We start from the raw sequence: 17408 nt of genomic DNA on the forward strand, positions 1-17408 counted from the left end.
TTGCCCAACATCCTCATTATCGAATACATCTTCCGACAAGTACTATCGCGTCGCGCGCGCAAGACATTCCTCCTATCGACCACAGGTTACGGACTCGAGTCGATGCTTGGCTGGGGATACAATTGGGCTTGCGCTGACGTCTATGCGGTTGCGCTGGGATCTAGGCGGGGAGGAGCAACAATGAATGGCCCTTGATATCGATCACCAGTGAATGCGAGTATCGCTATTATTGAATATACCATTTTGGCGTATCGTGGAGATATCTTACGAGGTACGGCTGGCTTCTTTCATTCCGAGTCTTTGTGACAACCGACAAAGAACGAGTCTGACCATATCAGTCAACATGGATACCAAGCAATCTAGCACAGCTTTGAAAGCACTACAACTTGCAGACAAACAAATATTTGACCTGAAGAAGCTCTTCTTACCACACGTATGTTGCTCATGCCTAGACGAAGCTCCCCTGTTCCCGCTGACAAGCCTAGGAACCCCACCTCCTAACAGTCCCAACCGATCATCCCTTCCGAGAAACTTCCTCCTACGAGGACCGGGGCACACCCTTCGCGAACTATGAGGTTCGATACCTACAACATATGACTATGATCTCGGAGAGTCAGCGTGGCGTGGCACGAGCAGAGGGCGATTGGCAAGCAAGAATTGAGAGTGGATCTCCAGCAAGTTTGGCAGCGCGAAGCAGTGCCACAACCCCCAGTCATGCCAATGCCAGAGATTTGAAGATACCCTCCAAGAAGATCTCTATCGCAGACTATAAAAGTCTGAAAACAGGTGCCAAGCCTTCTCCGCGACCTGGATTGGAGGAAGGGAGACAAAATGGCGCGTTGCCTTCAAAGGAAAAGCCCAGGGACATGAAGTGAGTGCGCCATTCTTTCATAGAGTTTTGTGCTAATATTTTCAGACCTGCGCTGCCAAGCTCGAAAACGAGTACTCCTACTGCTAATGGACATCCCATTTCGAGCTCAAATCATACTCCCGTGAAGTCGATACCACAAATACGAGAACCTCCTAAACACCAGCTTCCCCCTCGGCCTAAATCGCCTCCTCGGAGCACATATGATGTCAAACCACCCGAGCAGAAAAAGCGGCCAATGGAGTCTGATGGAAAACAGCCCGAGAAGCGTACTAAGATTGAGTCAACAAATACGCCGGTGAATAGAGCTTCGCCCATGAAGCAGTCGACACCAAGAGACTCGCCTCAAGCAAGAAAATCAACGCCCAAAGCCGAGAAACCAACCCCACTTCCAGACCGACTACCACCGCTACCAGATGACTTATTTGACATAGAGTCGGGGTCCAAAACCTTTTCACCGAGGCCCGATCTTGATAACACTATTGTTGTACGAGCAGAAAAGACGAGGGCGAAATCTCCCTTATCTTCCGTTTCCTCAAGGAGTCCTTCGCCTCTGCGACCACTTCCCGAGATGTTACCTCTTGCGCTCCATCCTCTACTGGATCGAGAATTGGACCGATTGAGCGAAAAGAAAGCAAAGAAAGATGAAATGCAGGCAGAGAATACACCCGAGCAGAATGCAGAGAAAAATCCACGGGATACGGTCGGAGCTCGGTACGAAGAGGTTCGACGGCCTGATGTTCCTGGAGTTGCTAGGAAGACACCGAAAGTTGGACATCCGCCAAGGAAGCATCCTGGGGAATCTAGCAAGAGGCCTCCCACGACCAAGGATACTTTGATCGTAAAGTTGAGATACAAGAAGCGGCGAGCAAAGGATATACAGCGAATTCTTGGGATTCAGGCGAAGCCAAGCAAGGAATTTTTGACCCTTGAGAAACAGCGACGAGCTCGGTTGAACCCGACTTTCGAAGCAGACTCTGAGGACGAACCGACAATCACGCCGAAGCCTACGCCGTCTAAGAAACGTCCTAGTGACTCTGATGCAGCTGAACCTGCATCGAAGCGTGCGAAATTACCTGATATTAATATTGCCAAAGCAAAAACTTCCTTGGAACCAGCTTTCAAGTCACCTGCTTCTTCAGCGCCCAGTCAGAAAAATCTTTTGGCTACTCCTAATGCGATGAAGACTGTGGCAATGAGAAGGGTTGATTCGAATGATGGAAATGCTCGGACCCCTCAGACAATGGCTACCAGCACACCGGCGTCCGCAGAGAAGCCTCGTTCCAACGGAGAACGACATCCTATGGATGAACGACTGCATGGCGAGTTTCAGAAGCTCAATGATCATTCTTTGAAGCTCAAGCGGAAGATGGACGAGATTTTGCAAATCAAAGCTAAAGGGATTGATTCTGTCTCAGAAGCTCAGCGGAAGCTTGGGCTTGCAGTCGCTCTGGAATGTATTGCCATGTATATGACATCATTTGCCGCCAAAGACCGTGCATTCAAGTCGCGGAGCGCCAGTTCTTGGGAAGGTGGTCTCAAACTTTGGGTGTGGTTGGAGGGCCTTGTCAAGAATATGCCAATCTATCATGCATTGAGCGTGCAGTTAGGAGCGATTATGAGAGAGGAGCTTGGTCGCTGTTATCTGGAGACTCTGCAGACTGGCAATCGAGATCCCAATTTCTTGAGAGCCTTGGGAGAAAACGAACAAAAACGGGACCAATGCTGGAAGGAAGCGCACAGAGTACAAGCAGATCTGAAGGAACTTCATGCGCCTGAATGCTTGGGACCATGGACCACAACGAATGATGCCGCGGCCTATATCAAGGCCGTATTGGAACTATACGCGAAGAAAGAGAAGACTGGGTGGAAGCCTTTCACACCATGAGGAGTTGTATGATGAAGACAGGGATCTCGGTATTTTTTGGCGTTAATGGCCTGGGGTTACGAATGTACGGCTAATTTGGCACGGCGGCTTTATGAAGGATGTAAGGACGGAGCCGGACTATAAGGTGCACGAACGATACCCAGCTCTAATTTACGAGCATGATGCGAGCGAGTTCTTTTTATAGCTAGTAAGGATAGTACCGCACATTGCGAATGTAGAACATCATTGCATTTAATCATTGTTTACCATTCGGGGGTCGATTTCGCTAATAGGTTTTGTGCCTGGCTCCTTCAGGCCACAGCCAAGTCCAGCGCCAGGTGGAGTTCTCGATTGAACATCGAGCTCAAGCTCTCTTGACATCGATCGCATCATCACATCAAAATGCGCCCCAGGTTCCCCATAAGACGAATACTTCTTCTCCGGCCCTTCCGGCCCCCTAACTCCCCTCGACCATTCACACAAAATACCCTGTCTTGCCAGTCGCGGCCTCAACTCCCATTCCTCTCGGCTCGTCCCCGCAAACCAACAGCTCGATTTCTCACCACAGAACGAAAGGATTGGATCAAGGACGAGGTATGGAAGGCCGGAAAATACACAGCCGTCTTATGGACAGGAGGTTTCTTGATGCTGGTTCTTGTATTTGGAGTGCAGCAGGAGTACCTCAATCACAAATACCCATCTCCCAGTGAATGGTCTTGGATTACGAAGAAGGACTGGAGAAATGCAAAGTGCAACGAGGATCAGGAAGAAGAAGGGGGAGTTGGTTTGATCGATTGGGCGCGTACGGGCGGGGCATATAGACATGTCCTGCGGAGGTTGGAGGATCCAAATATCGATGGAGCCGGGCTTGTAGATACAGATGAGGGAGGGATTCTCGTGGCGGGGATTGGGAGGACGGGATATGATATTACGGGGAAGTCTGAGCCTTGGAGAAGGGGGTATTATGAGGTGCTGATGGGTGCTGCGAGGGCGGCTGAGCATCTGGATGGATATGTGCGGGATAGGACGAGGAATATTGCTTTCCCTGCGAATGTGGTTATAGGGCCTTCGAATCCGAATCCTCGACCCGTACCGCCAGGATCGCAGAGTGCACCACGAGAGGAGGACTGTGAGGCGGCATTTGAGGGACCAGAAGTGTATTATATGCGGGTCTTGACGACACAAGGATTCACGGACAAGCAGAGGATTGACGCAGCTTTGGCGTATGCAATCTGGCTGGATTACAAGAAGACACCAGAGGCTTCTTTGGAAATGCATAAATGGGCATTGGATATCGCGGTATCGAAATCGGAGAAGCCAGCCATTGATCCTGCCACTGGAGTCATCAAGGCCGACTCCGGACTGCCCAGCGCCAACATTCTTTCCGTCGCAACTGCATTGGGTATACATCATGCTGTGAATTCGAATCTCACGCTGGCCCTTCCGATATTCCTGTCGGTCCTCCGTGCCCGAAGGTCTTTGCCAGAGATTTCGACGACAATGCGATCAACACTTACGCCAGATGAGGAACAGAGAGGTCTACTCAACATAGCCCGAGATATAATTCGCTCAACAATCACACCGCCACAGTACCCACCTCCACCAGATGATGGGACGGCACCGCCGCTGAGGACTCCAAAGGAGAGATGTGAAGAGGCTGGGATAATGACGTACATTGGGGAAGTTCTGTACGCCTCCAAAAGCACCAAGACAAGCAGGGAAGACGGCCTAGCATGGACCCGAGAAGCCGTTGATCTTGCAGAAGAGGAATTGCGCCGGAAGGGAGTTGATAAAGATGCCAAGACTAAATGCAAGCAGTGCCTTGAGGTCGGACTTGGGAATTGGATGACCATGGTAGGAAAGATGGCAAGAGAGGAGAAAGAGACGAAGGATGGTCAGAGCTCTGGATGGTTGGGCTTTGGGGGCGAGAAGAAGGATACTGTTGGAAGGTGGGAGAGCGAGGAACAGGTTATTATCGAGAGGATGAGAAGGGCGAGTGATATTTTGGATCCTGTCAAGTCGAGGTCGGCGTTGAGTGTATGATACGGAATAATACCCCTTTCTTGTCTTTGCTTTCCTTTGGTTCTGTCGATCTGACTCTACGGTCGTTTGGACGATGGTTTTGTTGTCTTTTTGATTGCTGCTTGGATACTCTATTTTCCTTTTGTTTTTGTGTTCCCAGTTCAATTCGAGTGGGTTATATTTCATTCTTCATCTTGCCGTTCTTGATCCGTCTTCAGTCAATCCTCCCGTGCCGTTTCGAATTTCGGATATGAAAATCTCCACATCTCAGTATCGGGGCATGTACCTCCGTATATCCATTCATAACATCGCCTTTTCCTGCGCAAGGCGCTAATCGGCAACCGAAACCGAGCAATGTTTTGAAAGGAAAAGTTCCCGCATTGCCTATTCGGATAAAGCATTCCCAATCTGATAGTTGCCCTCTTTGTCACCAGCGTCTAGAATCCTAGTCCTACCCCAAACCAACTTCTTTGTCGCGAGGAAAACTCTCCAACGTGCAACCCCTGTCCCCGCGACTCTTTATTCATGGCTTTGGAAGGGTTATAGAAGGATCTGTGTCCACGGCGTCGGGTCTCCTGGGAATCCCTACCTTGTCGACCCTATACCATCCAATACTACCACAATTCGCGCTTATTTTATTGTTGCAGTGGCAAGCGCTCGGGTATTGTGATATAAATCCAATCTCATATCACAATTTTATGGCTGCACAATATCCTATCGGCGGAGGGTTCCGTCCAAACGATTGGGAAGACCACAATCCGCTATCCAGCAGCTCTCTCGACACACCAATATCTTCCAATTTCTACTGGCCCAGTCCTTCCTCGCCTCAATCCTCAGATTTCTTCCCCTTCCCCTTCCCCATCTGGGACAGGCACAAGCCAAGCAGCGACCCTCCTCCCCTCCGCACGATCGAAGAACTCCACCTCGAAAGAACATACCTGATTGATTCCCTGCACGTCCAAGCTCAAACCGCAACCCAATTGATGCACAAGATCCCCATTTTGGAATCTAAGCTGCTACAACACCACTTGCGGCCTGCTCATCGCAAAATTCGGAAACAGCTTGGTTGGGTGAAGAGTCGATTGGGACAGTGCAGGCAGCAGGAACAGACGATTTGTGCTCGGTTGGAGCAGCTTGCTGGTGAGATTCAGAGGAGAGAGCAGTGGGCGCAGAAGGAGCAGGAGGAGGGCCGGAACGGGTTGGATGTGTATAGGCGAGAGCAGGATTGGGGGTATCAGCAGGGGGTTTCTGATGGGTTGGAGATGGGGAGGTGGAGGGAGAGGGGGAGGATGATGAGTTTGGATCCGGAACAGCCTGAGTTTAGGCCGCAGGGGTTGTTTCCGTGTATGTTTTGGCCGCCGCCGTCGGGACAGCAGGAGCAGGAGGAGCAGGGCGTTGAAGGGTGTACGAGGGAGGATATGTCTGAATATATTTCTGAGCCTCCTAGAGGAGAAAGTGAAGAGAGGGCAGAGAAGGAGTCGACGATATGTGAAAAATATAACTCACATGCTCTCAGTCTTTCAAGGAGGTCTGCGTCTGTGGATGGTGTTGACTTTCGGCTATTGGCGACACATGATTTGCTTGTACCCGATTCCACGCTCAAACGACACAGTTTTCCTGGATGTTTAGGTATTTGACCTCCAACTGCTAGAGAGCAGGCTGGAGCTGAAGAAGAGAAAGAATTGGACCGGAGAGTCTCAAGGCAAGCTTCTGTGGGATAGCGCGTTTGGATACGATTTCGGAGTGTAAGAGTTGATGCATATAAAAGATGGAGTTGAATTAAGGCAGGTGGATTTGCATTCATGGAGACAACATACCGGAGGATAGAAGGTAGATGGTTGGCGTAGGTGATTGAAGCATTGCGCAAGCATGGAGAAGGACAAAGAATTAGGATCATTCAATGGCGGAAGTCTGGCAGTTTGACGGCATTTAATTTGATCATCCTACTGGAACTCTCCAAACTCTCCATCATCAAACCCCAGATCCTCAATCGTTCCAGCTTTCGGTGGTTCGTAATTCTGACTGAGTCTCTTCTGCGCCTTAAGTTCCTGTGCACTCGGTGGAGGAGGTAACAACGATCCCAACGACCCTCCAGGCGGAGGAGGTAACGAGAATCCTCCCAACCCAGCACTAGATTCCTCCTTATTATTATTCCTCCTGCCCATTCCCCTCCCCCCAATACTCACCGTTATCGTCTCCCCCTCCTTCAGACTGAAATCCCTCTTCTCCTGCGGCTTCTCCTCCTTCACCGGTTTCCGTCCCCCATACTTCGCACTATCCTCTAAGCCCAACGTCTTCCTAACCTCCTGCAGCGCAACACTGAAATCAAACGCCTCACTCCTCTCCTCGAACCCCATGCCCAGAACCGCCTTCCTTCCCCCTTCCCCCTCAACCCTCACCGCAAAAAACCGACTCGAGTCAAGAACCTGCTCGACAATCACCGGCGCCGTATAAGGAGCTGCTGCAAACAGCTGGCCGTTCTTGGGGTCTTCTAGCAGGATATCTGTTTTGAGGGTCTCGCCGGTGGAGGTGGGGATTGCGGTCTCGAGGACCCGTAGGCGCGCGGTGAAGATTTGGCGCTTGTTGTTGTCGGCTGTCCAGGTTGCGGCGACGTAGCCCTTTGTGCTGGTTAGAGGGGGAATGTTGTAGATGTGGACGGATTGGGCGATGAAGAGGATGCGTTGGATGGCGTCGGAGGGGAGGGGTCGACCGGTTGCGGGGTCGATTGTTTCCATTGTAGGAGGCGGGAGGTTGCTGGATATAGTAGCGTAATGGAGATCTGGCCCGTGGAGCTGTTCTGTACAGCAGAATTGATGTTGAGGCTCGAGAGGCTGTCAATGTGGGGGGTGATGTTGATATTCAGACACTTTGACACGAGCGGGATGTAGCTGAAGCTTCAGCCACACGCTAGTACTGATGATGAGCCACAGAGAGGGGGTCCTTTGATATTTCACGGGATTATCCCAGATATTTGGTGTCTCTGCCAATGTGAATTGGAAAAAGGTACACTGAATTCTCTTGAATAAAATGTTTCCCATCTCCCAAGGTGTATAGGGATCCTTGCCCCCTCTGTGCACTGCTTCAAGTCGGAAAGGAGAAATGCTGGACCACCGAAAATCGACAGCTCGTGAACAAAGTTCAGATCTCCTGCTCATCTCCCGGCTTCCGGACCCCTTGTCTATTCCTTGAACTGCTATTCGCACAAATGTTCATCTATTGCACATCTATGGGATAAAAGCAAGACCCCGTACGCCCAAATATGTTCCCGAACGCCTCGCCCTGCTCTATCAAAACACTCCGCCTTCTTCTTATACATTGCTATATCTTGCTTCCGGGAATTGGACTCTTCCTGATAACGAACTATTCACTGGTGCTGCACCACTATATCCTGTATATCCAGTTGGCTCATCATGGACGGTTGGTGGTACATATCCTCCTCCATAGCTATTCGCATCGTACGGATTGCTCGAAGATCCCCCATATGTGCTGCTCTCGTGATCAGGGAGTTCGTGATCGTCGGTGTTGTGAACAGGGGCGTACTCGTCATCGTGGGGAGCAGTCGAGAATGCTTCCTTGTCTGGATCGATTTGCTGGGCATTGAAAGGTGCTCGGGATGCTCCTGGAAGGTAGCCTTCACGTTTGTAGTAGAAAACTCCGTAGAGGGACATGAATGTTGTTACGGCCCAGAAGAGCCTGTATTGTCAGCTTTTGCTTGCATGCCTTGTCGAAGAACCTACCAGATGAAAACTCCCAGTCCAACTACAGCCTTGCTGATCCCACATGCTCCTTTGCATTTCCCGCTCGAGTTGAAACTTGCTTGTGATGCGAATGCGGATATCCAAAGGATGAAGAAGAGGCCATCGACACATGCCATTGCGTAGGGATTTGCTAGCTTGCGGGTGCGAGGGAATCGAGGCGTCATTGTGAGATATATGATTGCAGGTACCGACAGAAAACACTGTTCAATTAGCACTGTGGTTTTGGCAGGGAGGGAATTGTTTACCAGTCCGAAGTACCACCCCGGCCTTCCGTCTATTTTCTCTGCTCCTTTGAAGACTGCTATTTCCATGGCCCAAGCAACAAGAATGAAGACTGCCTGTGCAATATGCACAAACATCTTTATCTTCTGCAAATTGTGGACATCGAATTCAACCATTCTGGGTGGTTGCTATGGTAAACAAGCCTTTGATTCGGCGGTAGATACGGCAATGCTTTCGGAACGAGCAATAGATGTGAACAAGGAAAGAAAGGAGCAGAAGAGGGGAAAATCAAGATGTTGATGTTGTCAGCCTGGGCAGATGTAGCGAAGGAGGCTCATCCACCTTAGACGCGTTGCTCAGCTCTTTCCAGGACAGCAACAGGCGAACAAATTATAAATAGTAATTCCGACATCCGGCAGATGTGGCTTGGGCGGCCGTTCAGCCACTGATCGACAAGCCACCCCGCATCACTCGCTAACCCTGAGTTCGCCTGGTAGAATCACAACAAAGCCTGACGGGGTGTGGTTGACATGTAATGGTGGAGAAACGGATGTAAGATTACCATATCCAGTTCACTTCTGATTGGTCCACCGAAATTTCTTCTCCTGCCAAAGTTGTCGCAAAAGCGATGACTAGAGTAGTCTGCTATGGATCGGACTTCATGGGACTAGATCCTCCTGGAAAGCCCAGGCAGCCCAAGTCTTCCCTCTTTTGTCCCCAATTCAACCGTTTTCAACCGAACCGAACCGAATAGACATGTATTGCACTAGTGATCTAAGGAAGTCCGCTCTCTAAGCAAAGTGAGTCTACACCTCGTCATTTATCCTCGCTTTGGCAGATTTTCAAAATTCACGTCCTAGCGTTTTGAATGTCTGGACAATTCTGTTGACTTCTAGCTCTTGTTTCTATCCAATCTAAACCGCTTTACCACCGCATTGATGAAATCTAAAAGAAATCTCTAGGGAATAGTGGTGCACCTCGAGATCATCTTGTCAGGGTCTTTTATGAATGACAATCAGGGATAATAAAGAGCCAAACACATCAATTTGACCTGACCTGATCGCTATCCAAATTTAGGTCTATATTACTGTCGTCTTGTTTGATTCAACTTCAGGTCTGTTTCGGTATCACATCCAATTGCAATTCTTTAGACTTGCTTGTCTTAACTGCGTGCCATTGCTCGCTCTTTTTGTCTCCAGCCTTGGGACAAATCCATGGTGAAAACTGGATCGCTGGTGAGTTTTGCTTAAATCAATCAGGATTTATCTAATTGTCACTAGCTGTCTCATATTCATAAGTTATAAGAAAGGCTGCGTGTCCTATGTTCGGTAAGTAGTTAGTATCATGTAGCACAAAGCGTGATCTCCTCCAGCGGAACTGTTGAAGCTATGCTCACGTGGCGACCGCGAAACTACTTCTTCCTCTCAAACAAATAGAAGACATCGGCACTACCTACCGTTCAATTGGATAACGTCTCCAATAAATGGTCGCGCAAGTTCCCCAGGCATCAGACTTGACAAACGAAGAACATCATTGGAGAGGCCTCACCACCTCAAGAAAAGAATAATTGAAAAAAAAAAAAAAAAAAAAAAAAAAAAAAAAAAAAAAAAAAACGCATACTCATGTGGAGGGTCCTTGAAGTCCTAAGAGCTTTAGCACAGGATTCCCAGGCTGTTGTTTCTCCAAAGTCCACACAAGTACGAGGAGATCATGCTCTCCATTCAATCCGTGAATGTTCTGTTGCTTAGAGGACCATTAAGAGGGACTCGCGGTATCTAGCTATCTTGACTGTGCTATATATGTTGCGGAGGGATAAGAGAAATAGACGGAAGGATATGGGGATTTCCTCCTCTGACCTGGAATGAAGGAGGAGAGGAACCTTGAGCGAGGGAACAGGTGTAGTTCGTAAACAGTGCCGAAATCAGGATTGCGGGGATAGAAAGAAAGTCCAGTAGCACATACACGCGGAACGACGAGAGAAAAAATAATAAAAGAAAGCAAAAGAGAACATCCATCTGCTATTGGAGATTACCGCAATCAACGCGTAAATTTTATGGCCGTCCACTTGGTGAAAGCTCTTCACAACCACACACAACCAAACACAAGCTCGGTGAGACGAGGATCAATACATGGAGGAAATCCGCAACTACATAACCAAGTATGCGCTACGGGGTATTCGTCTAGCAGAAGATGTGTATTGAAAAACAATTCGGAAACTGCTTGCATGCTAATGCCAATGATGCGCATATTTGCACCCCAGAAGTTAAACATCCAGAAACAAACTTTGGTATGAAAAGGCTCTGCAGTTTACTTCTTTGCCTTGCCCTTGCCCTTCGCTGGGCCCATTGCTGCCTCCCTTCGCTTGGCTTCGCGGGCGTCAATCTCGGCCTTCTTCGCCTTCTCGGACTCCTCGCGCTCCTCTTTCTCGGCCTGCACATGTTAGTTTTACACATTTCCTGCAAAGGAAATGAACATACCTGTTTTCTCGCTGCCTCCGCCTCTCTCTTCTCCCGAATCAACTTCAGTCTAGCCATATCCGCCTTGGCCTCATCAGTCTTTCCAGCCTCATGTAACTTCTGGTATCTCTCCTTCGCTTGCTGTGCCTGTACCGCCTCCCTCTCTCTACGGCTAAGCTCCGCCACCGGCTTCTTGCCCTTGCCAACACTCATATCCTTGACACCCTCAGCCACCTCTTCCACACTAGCCGGTGCTGCCTTTGCCTGATTCCTGGCAGCCTTGGAGTGGTTGGGGTTGGCTGGCATATCATCGTCCTCGCTGTCCTCCTCGGAACTCGACGGCATATCTCCAGCTTCGACAACCTTTCCCTTCTTTCTTGCGATAGCAGCTTCCTTCTTTGCCTTTGCGGCTTGACGGCGTTCCTCACGGGTCAGGGCTGGCTTGTTGGCATCTTCCTCCTCGGATGACTCTTCCTCGGACGAGGTCTCCTCCTCTTCAGATGATGATGCATTGGGGTCCTTTTCTTCGATTTCGTTTCCGTCTGCGTCGAGGGGTCGGAGGTTCTTGGAGAAGTGCTTGCCACCTAGTACTGTCAGTATATGCGATTGTGAGAAAAGTTTAAACACATACCTCCACGAGTAAACTTCTTGAATTTTCCACCTCTGCCACGCGCACCTCCTGGTGGTCCTCCTGGAGCCATTTTGTGCGACGAATGTGCTTTTTATTTAAAGAATCGTGCAAGTTCTGGCGATGATATCCTTCGCGTGGTTTGAGGCGTGAATGTCGTGTTTTTGTCTGGGGACAAGCAAAGTCGAGTCGAGTCCAGTCAAAGACGATGTACGAGTATTTGAAGAGACAAGAAACCAGTGGGCCATGGAGGGGTTAAGTTGGTTCACCCCAGTTGGTTCACCCCACCTTGACTCAGTCCAGTGAGAAAATAGGCTAATCTATTTTAATACAAGCGCCAATATCACATGACGCTCCCGAAAATTTGTATTTCTTCAGAACCCTTCTCATCCTCTTCTTCTCTCCTTACATAAAACACAATCCTTCATATTCACTCTGGCTTATGCCCAACAATGGCAAGTTCTTGGAGGGGAAAATGGAGGAGAGAGGAGAATCTATCGTTGATACTTACCCTGCGGCCTGTGGCATGAGAATGCGTTGGGCACGGAGAAATATTTTACGACGGGACATACACCATTTGGACAAGTGGACAAGTGATGCTGCGACTTAGGATATAAAGGGTAAGCATCTTGACCGTCAGAAGAGACTGGTCGAATGACTGGAGGAGGATGGTACGTCGCCGCTTTGAGCTTGATGGATGTGGGTTTCTTTGAGATATTTTCATACCATTGCTTTGTTCTATATGTGCACTTGTTTAGCATTGATTCACTGTTTTTGAATAATAACAACCGAACCAAATGGGTATTTCTTCAGGATCAATTCCTCCTTCGATGCCTTCTCTCAGTCCATGCGTGACTATCTAGCATTCGCATTCGACTTTGATATCTGTTCTACCATCCAGCAAGCCTGCCCTTATCATGATGTCCTCCTGCGGGCACGGCACAACCTTCTACTTCCTCCCACCAACCCTCGATTTCCTGGAAGAGAACTACCCGTATCTTCCCCACGACACAACAATCGACCGGTCTCTCCTCCGCTGTCAGTTCTGCGACCTCCTCGACACACAATACGCTGCCAACGTCGCAGAAACCGGACCTCCGAATCTAGAAAAAGAATCCGATATCGAAAATCGGATTTCGGATCTTAGACACGCTATCACGGAAGGTATCAAGACGGTTACCGAGAATACTCTACCGAAGTTGCAGAGGAAGTTGAGTGCCGTTGTGAGGGCTACTGATGAGCGAATTATAGAGGTTTGGATGAAGTATTGGGCTGTTTGGGGGCCGAAAGATGGGCCGGACAGAGGGGATGAGGATCTCAAAGAGCAAGAAGAGGAGGATTTCGAGATCGAATTTCCTCCTGCTGAAGAGATAAGTCCTGAACCTGTCCCAGAGCAGGTACCTCCGAAAAGGAAATCTACAGAGAAAGCGAGTTCAATGAAGACTGCTACAGAGAAATTGTTTCCGACGAGAAATTTTGCGGACAGGTCGGCTCCAAAGAGAACTGCTAAGGAAAGGGTTCCTGTAAAAAGGACTGCTTCGAAGAAGGCTGCGCGGGGAGAGGCCGCTCCAAAGGTGGACAGGAAGCGAAAAGAAGCTCACATGGTCGACCCTCCATCAGCTGGAACTACTGTCAAGCAAGGTCGTCCTGTTAAGAGACGTAAGAAATAAGCACCGCCGTTGCTCTGAACTTTATCGACGAGTTGTAGTGGCTCGGTGACCTAAACACAGTCATCCTCGAAAACACTCATCACTCGTCACTCATATTCACCTTTGAAAGTATATACAATAGAAAATCTCTAAAATTCTCATCATTATATGCACGCTATGATATCTATGACTTCTAGCATACTCGAGCCGATTCCTCATAATGAACACTTCTCCCAAACAGTGATTCCGAGGTTCTCCTCATCCAACCAGTCCAGTGACAAACAAGCGAAGCGATCCGCCTTGCCTCTACAAGCCGTCACCATCTTCATGTCTCGTCCCCCTCCATTTACTACCTCACCCAAACCACATGAAAAACTCTTCGCACCCTTAAAAATGTCAGAACCTAACATTCCAATTCTCCCCGAGAACGCAGAACTCCAGTATCTTGGCGAAGGAGCAGCTAACATCGTCTACCGCATCTCGATACCTCAGCCTCAGCCGAGCACGCCTCCGCCAACTGAACTGGACGAATATGGGGAGGGGACGCCGCCGCCGAGTGAGATTGAATTCAATCAGAATAGGAGAGATCTGGGGGTGTTTGAAAGTATGTATTCTATTCTACTGTGAATCACCACTGTGGTCGTTCGTGGGCGATGAGTGAGACGATGGCCAGCCACATCGATGAATCTCATGATTTAGCTCACTTGAGCCTCAACTTCTCCAGTCTTGACCCGAACACATCCCCTGCTCCCTTTCATTTCTGTCACTGACTACCTATACTAAACAGCCCCAACAGACAAACTCCTTCGCCTCCGCAAAGACCTACCAACAACTTTCCCTTGCCTCCACGCCCAATCAACCTGGACCCGCCTCATATCCCCTCTCTTCCAACCCTCCCAGCTCGTATCTCAAAGTCTCGTTTCCCTTCATCCAGGTTCATACAACCACATCACCACCCTCAACGACTCTTTACTCGCCTGGGAAAATGGCCTATCTTCAACTCCTCCCACAGCCATTTCAACCTCATCCAGACCACCAAAACGTCATGGCACCTACCTCGCCAACGACCCTCATGGTCTGCTAGTAACAGACATGAGCGGGTCCGGCGTCGTGCAATTCAAGCCGAAATGGCTTGCTCAGTCACCTTCTGCGCCGAGGGGAGCGAGGAGGTGTAGGCAGTGTGCTTTGGTTGCTAGGAAGGCGTTTCTCTCCTTGTCATCATCATCTTCCAAGTCTCAAAAAGTGAATCCAGGAGAGGAAGAGACCCCAGCAACATCTGCCTTGACGTTCTGTCCCCTCGATCTCCTCTCCACAGACAAGGAAATCATAAGGAAAGTAGCGGAATGTATCATCCTCAGCCAAAACACCGCCGCCACGACAACCAACAGCAACACGCACACAAACTCCAACGCTTCACAAGAGAAAGAGATCCTCGCCCTCACAGACTGGATATCCACGACCTCCTCACTAAAAAGACTGCGAGACGTCCAACTAGCCATGGATAAACACGGTATCCTAGCTGCTGAGGCGCCAGCGAGTGAGGAGTTGAGGGTCGCGATGACAGTGAGGGATTGTAGTGTTTTTGTAAGGTTGAATTTGGAAGGGGATCTTACTATTGGAAGTGGTGAGAGTCAGAAGAGGGTAGGCGAGGGAGGGGGAGATGGATTGGGAGGAAATGGGAAGAGAGAGGAAGAAGAGCTAGAAGCCAGGATAGGAGATCTAGATGTTAAGAGTCCAGAGAAACTGGGGTATTGGAAGGAGACTGAGAGGGTGCTGGTTGAGGAGGGGTGGTATGCTGGAAGGGTGGAGGAAGGGTGGAGTAATACGTGTTTGTTGGGGAGGGAACTGTAGCTTGTCTATGTAGTGGGAGATACTTATCTGTAGGTGAGATGTTGGAGAGAGGATGCGGTGGAGTTGGAGTCGGGAGTTTGAGTAATGAGAGGCTGATTGTCTACATATCATGTTCACATTTTCAGTTCATTACTGTCCTGCTTCTCGGTTATTTCAGAGGAGGTTGTAAACATGAGAGGGCACAGCTTGCTCGAAGGAAGGTATCTGAAGTGCATTGACATGCCATTATGCATATCTCGGATTTTATTCGTGATTCTCATCATAATACAATCTCAGTATCAAAGTCTGTCTGTCCATCAACTCCCCGAAATGACCCAGATGCAAAAAACGCCGTAATCTGCCCTATTTTCCACCTTCCCATCTCAGAATCAGAATGCTCATATCCATTTCTCCCAATCAGTTCACATTCATCTGGCTTCCCCTTCAAACTTTAGTTCTCTTCGGCAACGGCTCGCCATCAGACGAATCGCTATCCTCATCACTAGGGCTCCGCCTCTTCCCATTCTCGCCCTCAATCTCCTTCCCCTTCCCTTTCCCTTTACCCTTCGCCAAATCCTCAAAGCTATCAAACTTAACCCTTGCCTTATACGCCTCCAACAAGCGCACATAATCAGCCACCACCCCCTCAAGAACCTCATCCAGCTTATCCAGCCTCTCATCCTTATCCATCTGGCTCAGCAGATCCTTGTTATGCTTATACAAGCGCTTCTTAACCCACAGTCTCCACAGCCCATACTCTCGCATCTTCGGGTTCGCATCGTCGAGTACATCAGCTTTGCGGACTGAGGACGGGATGCTGGCTAGGAGGTGCATTTCTACGACGCGGAGGAACTGTCGAGGGGCGATCTTCATGCGTTTGCGGATCTCTTCGAGGGCGGGTAGGTCGACGATGTTATTTGGGATGGCTTCTTCGGGCTGGGGTGTGATTTTGGTGTTGATTTTGATGGCTTTGAAGTCCGGTAGGGTGCGGAGGCGCCGGAGGTCGTTGATGTCGCGCATGTCGTCGAAGGCGTAGTTGGGGTCCTCGACGGTGATTTCGATGGTTTCGGGCTCGGCGAGGTAGAAGTCGAATATGGATTTGTAGAAGCGGGAGCCGTAGCCTGCTCGTTGGAAGGGTGGGAGGATGATGAATTGTGATATGCGGGACCGGCAGGGGAGGGATGAAAAGGATATGTTGTCGATGGGGAGTGTGAAGTCGGCTTTTGCTTCTTTCTTTGATCCTGATTCGTGTGCGGCGGCTTGGAAGTGGAAGTATCGGTAGACGGTCGAGTATCCCATGAAGATATACGGATTGTCCTCTTTCTCTGCGACTCTCTGGTAATAGAAGAACACAGTCCACCTCTCCAGCGTCCATTCCGGCTCTTCCAAGTCTAGAGTAACTCCGCCTTCAATGAACAGTGGTACCAGGATTTGAATGCGCTTAAGAAGTTGCTGGACGGCGACATCTGCGAGATTTCCCTTCCATACTTCTACTGTCTCGATACCGATCTGAATCGTCTGCCATAATTCTCCAGGCGGCTTCCAATCCTTCATCATAGGTTCCGAGATAGCCTTATCAAAGATCGAGGGCTTCTCAAGAGCAACTGATCACCTGTCAGCAAATTCCCCAGTCCACAAGGATGTAGTTCATACTCTTAGGCAACAGAGGTTCTAAAATTCCCTTCACATCCGTAGCTTCCGTCTCACCAACTGTCGTGAACTTCTTATTGAACGAAACCTGCAGATTCGGACGCATATCACTGGCATTGTATTGTAAATTGATCTTGAGCCCTTGGTATCCAAAGATCCGCTCCTCTTCGCCGAATATCGAGTATGTCATCTTAGGGTGGAAATTATAGAGGCTTCTAGGCCTGCCGACATCTGGGACGACGAGTGAGATGGAGAGGGCATCGTTGGACTCGGTGGACCCTGTTTCAATGGTTGTTAGCTTCCTGGCTTAAAGGTGAGAGGGTACGTGCAGACGCGCTGGAACGAGGGAGGTTTGCGCCGGGAGAATTGGCTGCTTGATTTATGGGAGGAGGAGATTAAAATACTCACAGTCCGCTGCTTGATCTGCCATTTTGCTTGTGGGGAGTCTGCGAAAGCTG

General features: G+C 49.4%; 9 protein-coding genes across 9 annotated transcripts; 5 read left to right on the plus strand and 4 right to left on the minus strand.

Annotated features, from left to right (window-relative positions):
* Positions 1-343: 343 nt before the first annotated feature.
* On the plus strand, positions 344-2756 carry ONS95_006426 (uncharacterized protein; the record flags this gene model as incomplete). Its single annotated transcript, XM_058499887.1, has 3 exons — positions 344-433; positions 486-871; positions 917-2756. The coding sequence occupies 3 exons, from the start codon at positions 344-346 to the stop codon at positions 2754-2756; spliced, it is 2316 nt and encodes a 771-aa protein (XP_058349721.1).
* A 381-nt stretch (positions 2757-3137) lies between these two features.
* On the plus strand, positions 3138-4778 carry ONS95_006427 (uncharacterized protein; the record flags this gene model as incomplete). Its single annotated transcript, XM_058499888.1, has 1 exon — positions 3138-4778. The coding sequence occupies one exon, from the start codon at positions 3138-3140 to the stop codon at positions 4776-4778; it is 1641 nt and encodes a 546-aa protein (XP_058349722.1).
* Positions 4779-5455: 677 nt separating this feature from the next.
* ONS95_006428 (uncharacterized protein) lies at positions 5456-6394 on the plus strand (the record flags this gene model as incomplete). The annotated part of the gene is made up of 1 exon (XM_058499889.1): positions 5456-6394. The coding sequence occupies one exon, from the start codon at positions 5456-5458 to the stop codon at positions 6392-6394; it is 939 nt and encodes a 312-aa protein (XP_058349723.1).
* Positions 6395-6700: 306 nt separating this feature from the next.
* Positions 6701-7492, minus strand: ONS95_006429 (uncharacterized protein; the record flags this gene model as incomplete). Its single annotated transcript, XM_058499890.1, has 1 exon — positions 6701-7492. The coding sequence occupies one exon, from the start codon at positions 7490-7492 to the stop codon at positions 6701-6703; it is 792 nt and encodes a 263-aa protein (XP_058349724.1).
* Positions 7493-8065: 573 nt separating this feature from the next.
* Positions 8066-8913, minus strand: ONS95_006430 (uncharacterized protein; the record flags this gene model as incomplete). Its single annotated transcript, XM_058499891.1, has 3 exons — positions 8066-8450; positions 8495-8715; positions 8761-8913. 3 exons carry the CDS (start codon positions 8911-8913, stop codon positions 8066-8068), a joined length of 759 nt encoding a protein of 252 aa, XP_058349725.1.
* Positions 8914-10353: 1440 nt separating this feature from the next.
* On the minus strand, positions 10354-12036 carry ONS95_006431 (uncharacterized protein). The gene is made up of 2 exons (XM_058499892.1): positions 11825-12036; positions 10354-11777 (listed from the first exon to the last, which is right to left on the minus strand). Exons 1-2 carry the CDS (start codon positions 11892-11894, stop codon positions 10918-10920), a joined length of 930 nt encoding a protein of 309 aa, XP_058349726.1. The 5' UTR covers positions 11895-12036; the 3' UTR covers positions 10354-10917.
* A 98-nt stretch (positions 12037-12134) lies between these two features.
* ONS95_006432 (uncharacterized protein) lies at positions 12135-13779 on the plus strand. Its single transcript, XM_058499893.1, has one exon. The coding sequence runs from the start codon at positions 12739-12741 to the stop codon at positions 13489-13491; it is 753 nt and encodes a 250-aa protein (XP_058349727.1). The 5' UTR covers positions 12135-12738; the 3' UTR covers positions 13492-13779.
* An 84-nt stretch (positions 13780-13863) lies between these two features.
* Positions 13864-15414, plus strand: IPK1 (Inositol-pentakisphosphate 2-kinase; the record flags this gene model as incomplete). The annotated part of the gene is made up of 2 exons (XM_058499894.1): positions 13864-14074; positions 14258-15414. The coding sequence occupies 2 exons, from the start codon at positions 13864-13866 to the stop codon at positions 15319-15321; spliced, it is 1275 nt and encodes a 424-aa protein (XP_058349728.1). The 3' UTR covers positions 15322-15414.
* Positions 15415-15744: 330 nt separating this feature from the next.
* Positions 15745-17380, minus strand: HAT1 (histone acetyltransferase 1; the record flags this gene model as incomplete). The annotated part of the gene is made up of 3 exons (XM_058499895.1): positions 15745-16904; positions 16954-17229; positions 17359-17380. The coding sequence occupies 3 exons, from the start codon at positions 17378-17380 to the stop codon at positions 15745-15747; spliced, it is 1458 nt and encodes a 485-aa protein (XP_058349729.1).
* Between the last annotated feature and the right edge of the window lie 28 nt (positions 17381-17408).

This window comes from Cadophora gregata (genome assembly GCF_030347475.1).
Source record: "Cadophora gregata isolate MNR1 chromosome Unknown scaffold_18, whole genome shotgun sequence".
Taxonomy (NCBI): domain Eukaryota; kingdom Fungi; phylum Ascomycota; class Leotiomycetes; order Helotiales; family Ploettnerulaceae; genus Cadophora; species Cadophora gregata.

Excerpts from the sequence above, each read along its gene's own strand:
- ONS95_006431 (XM_058499892.1), bottom strand. The coding sequence starts at position 11,894 with ATGGCTCCAGGAGGACCACCAGGAGGTGCGCGTGGCAGAGGTGGAAAA. Across the intron at positions 11,778-11,824 it reads CAAGAAGTTTACTCGTGGAG|GTGGCAAGCACTTCTCCAAG; the intron begins GTATGTGTTTAA and ends TGACAGTACTAG.
- ONS95_006432 (XM_058499893.1), top strand. The coding sequence starts at position 12,739 with ATGATGTCCTCCTGCGGGCACGGCACAACCTTCTACTTCCTCCCACCA.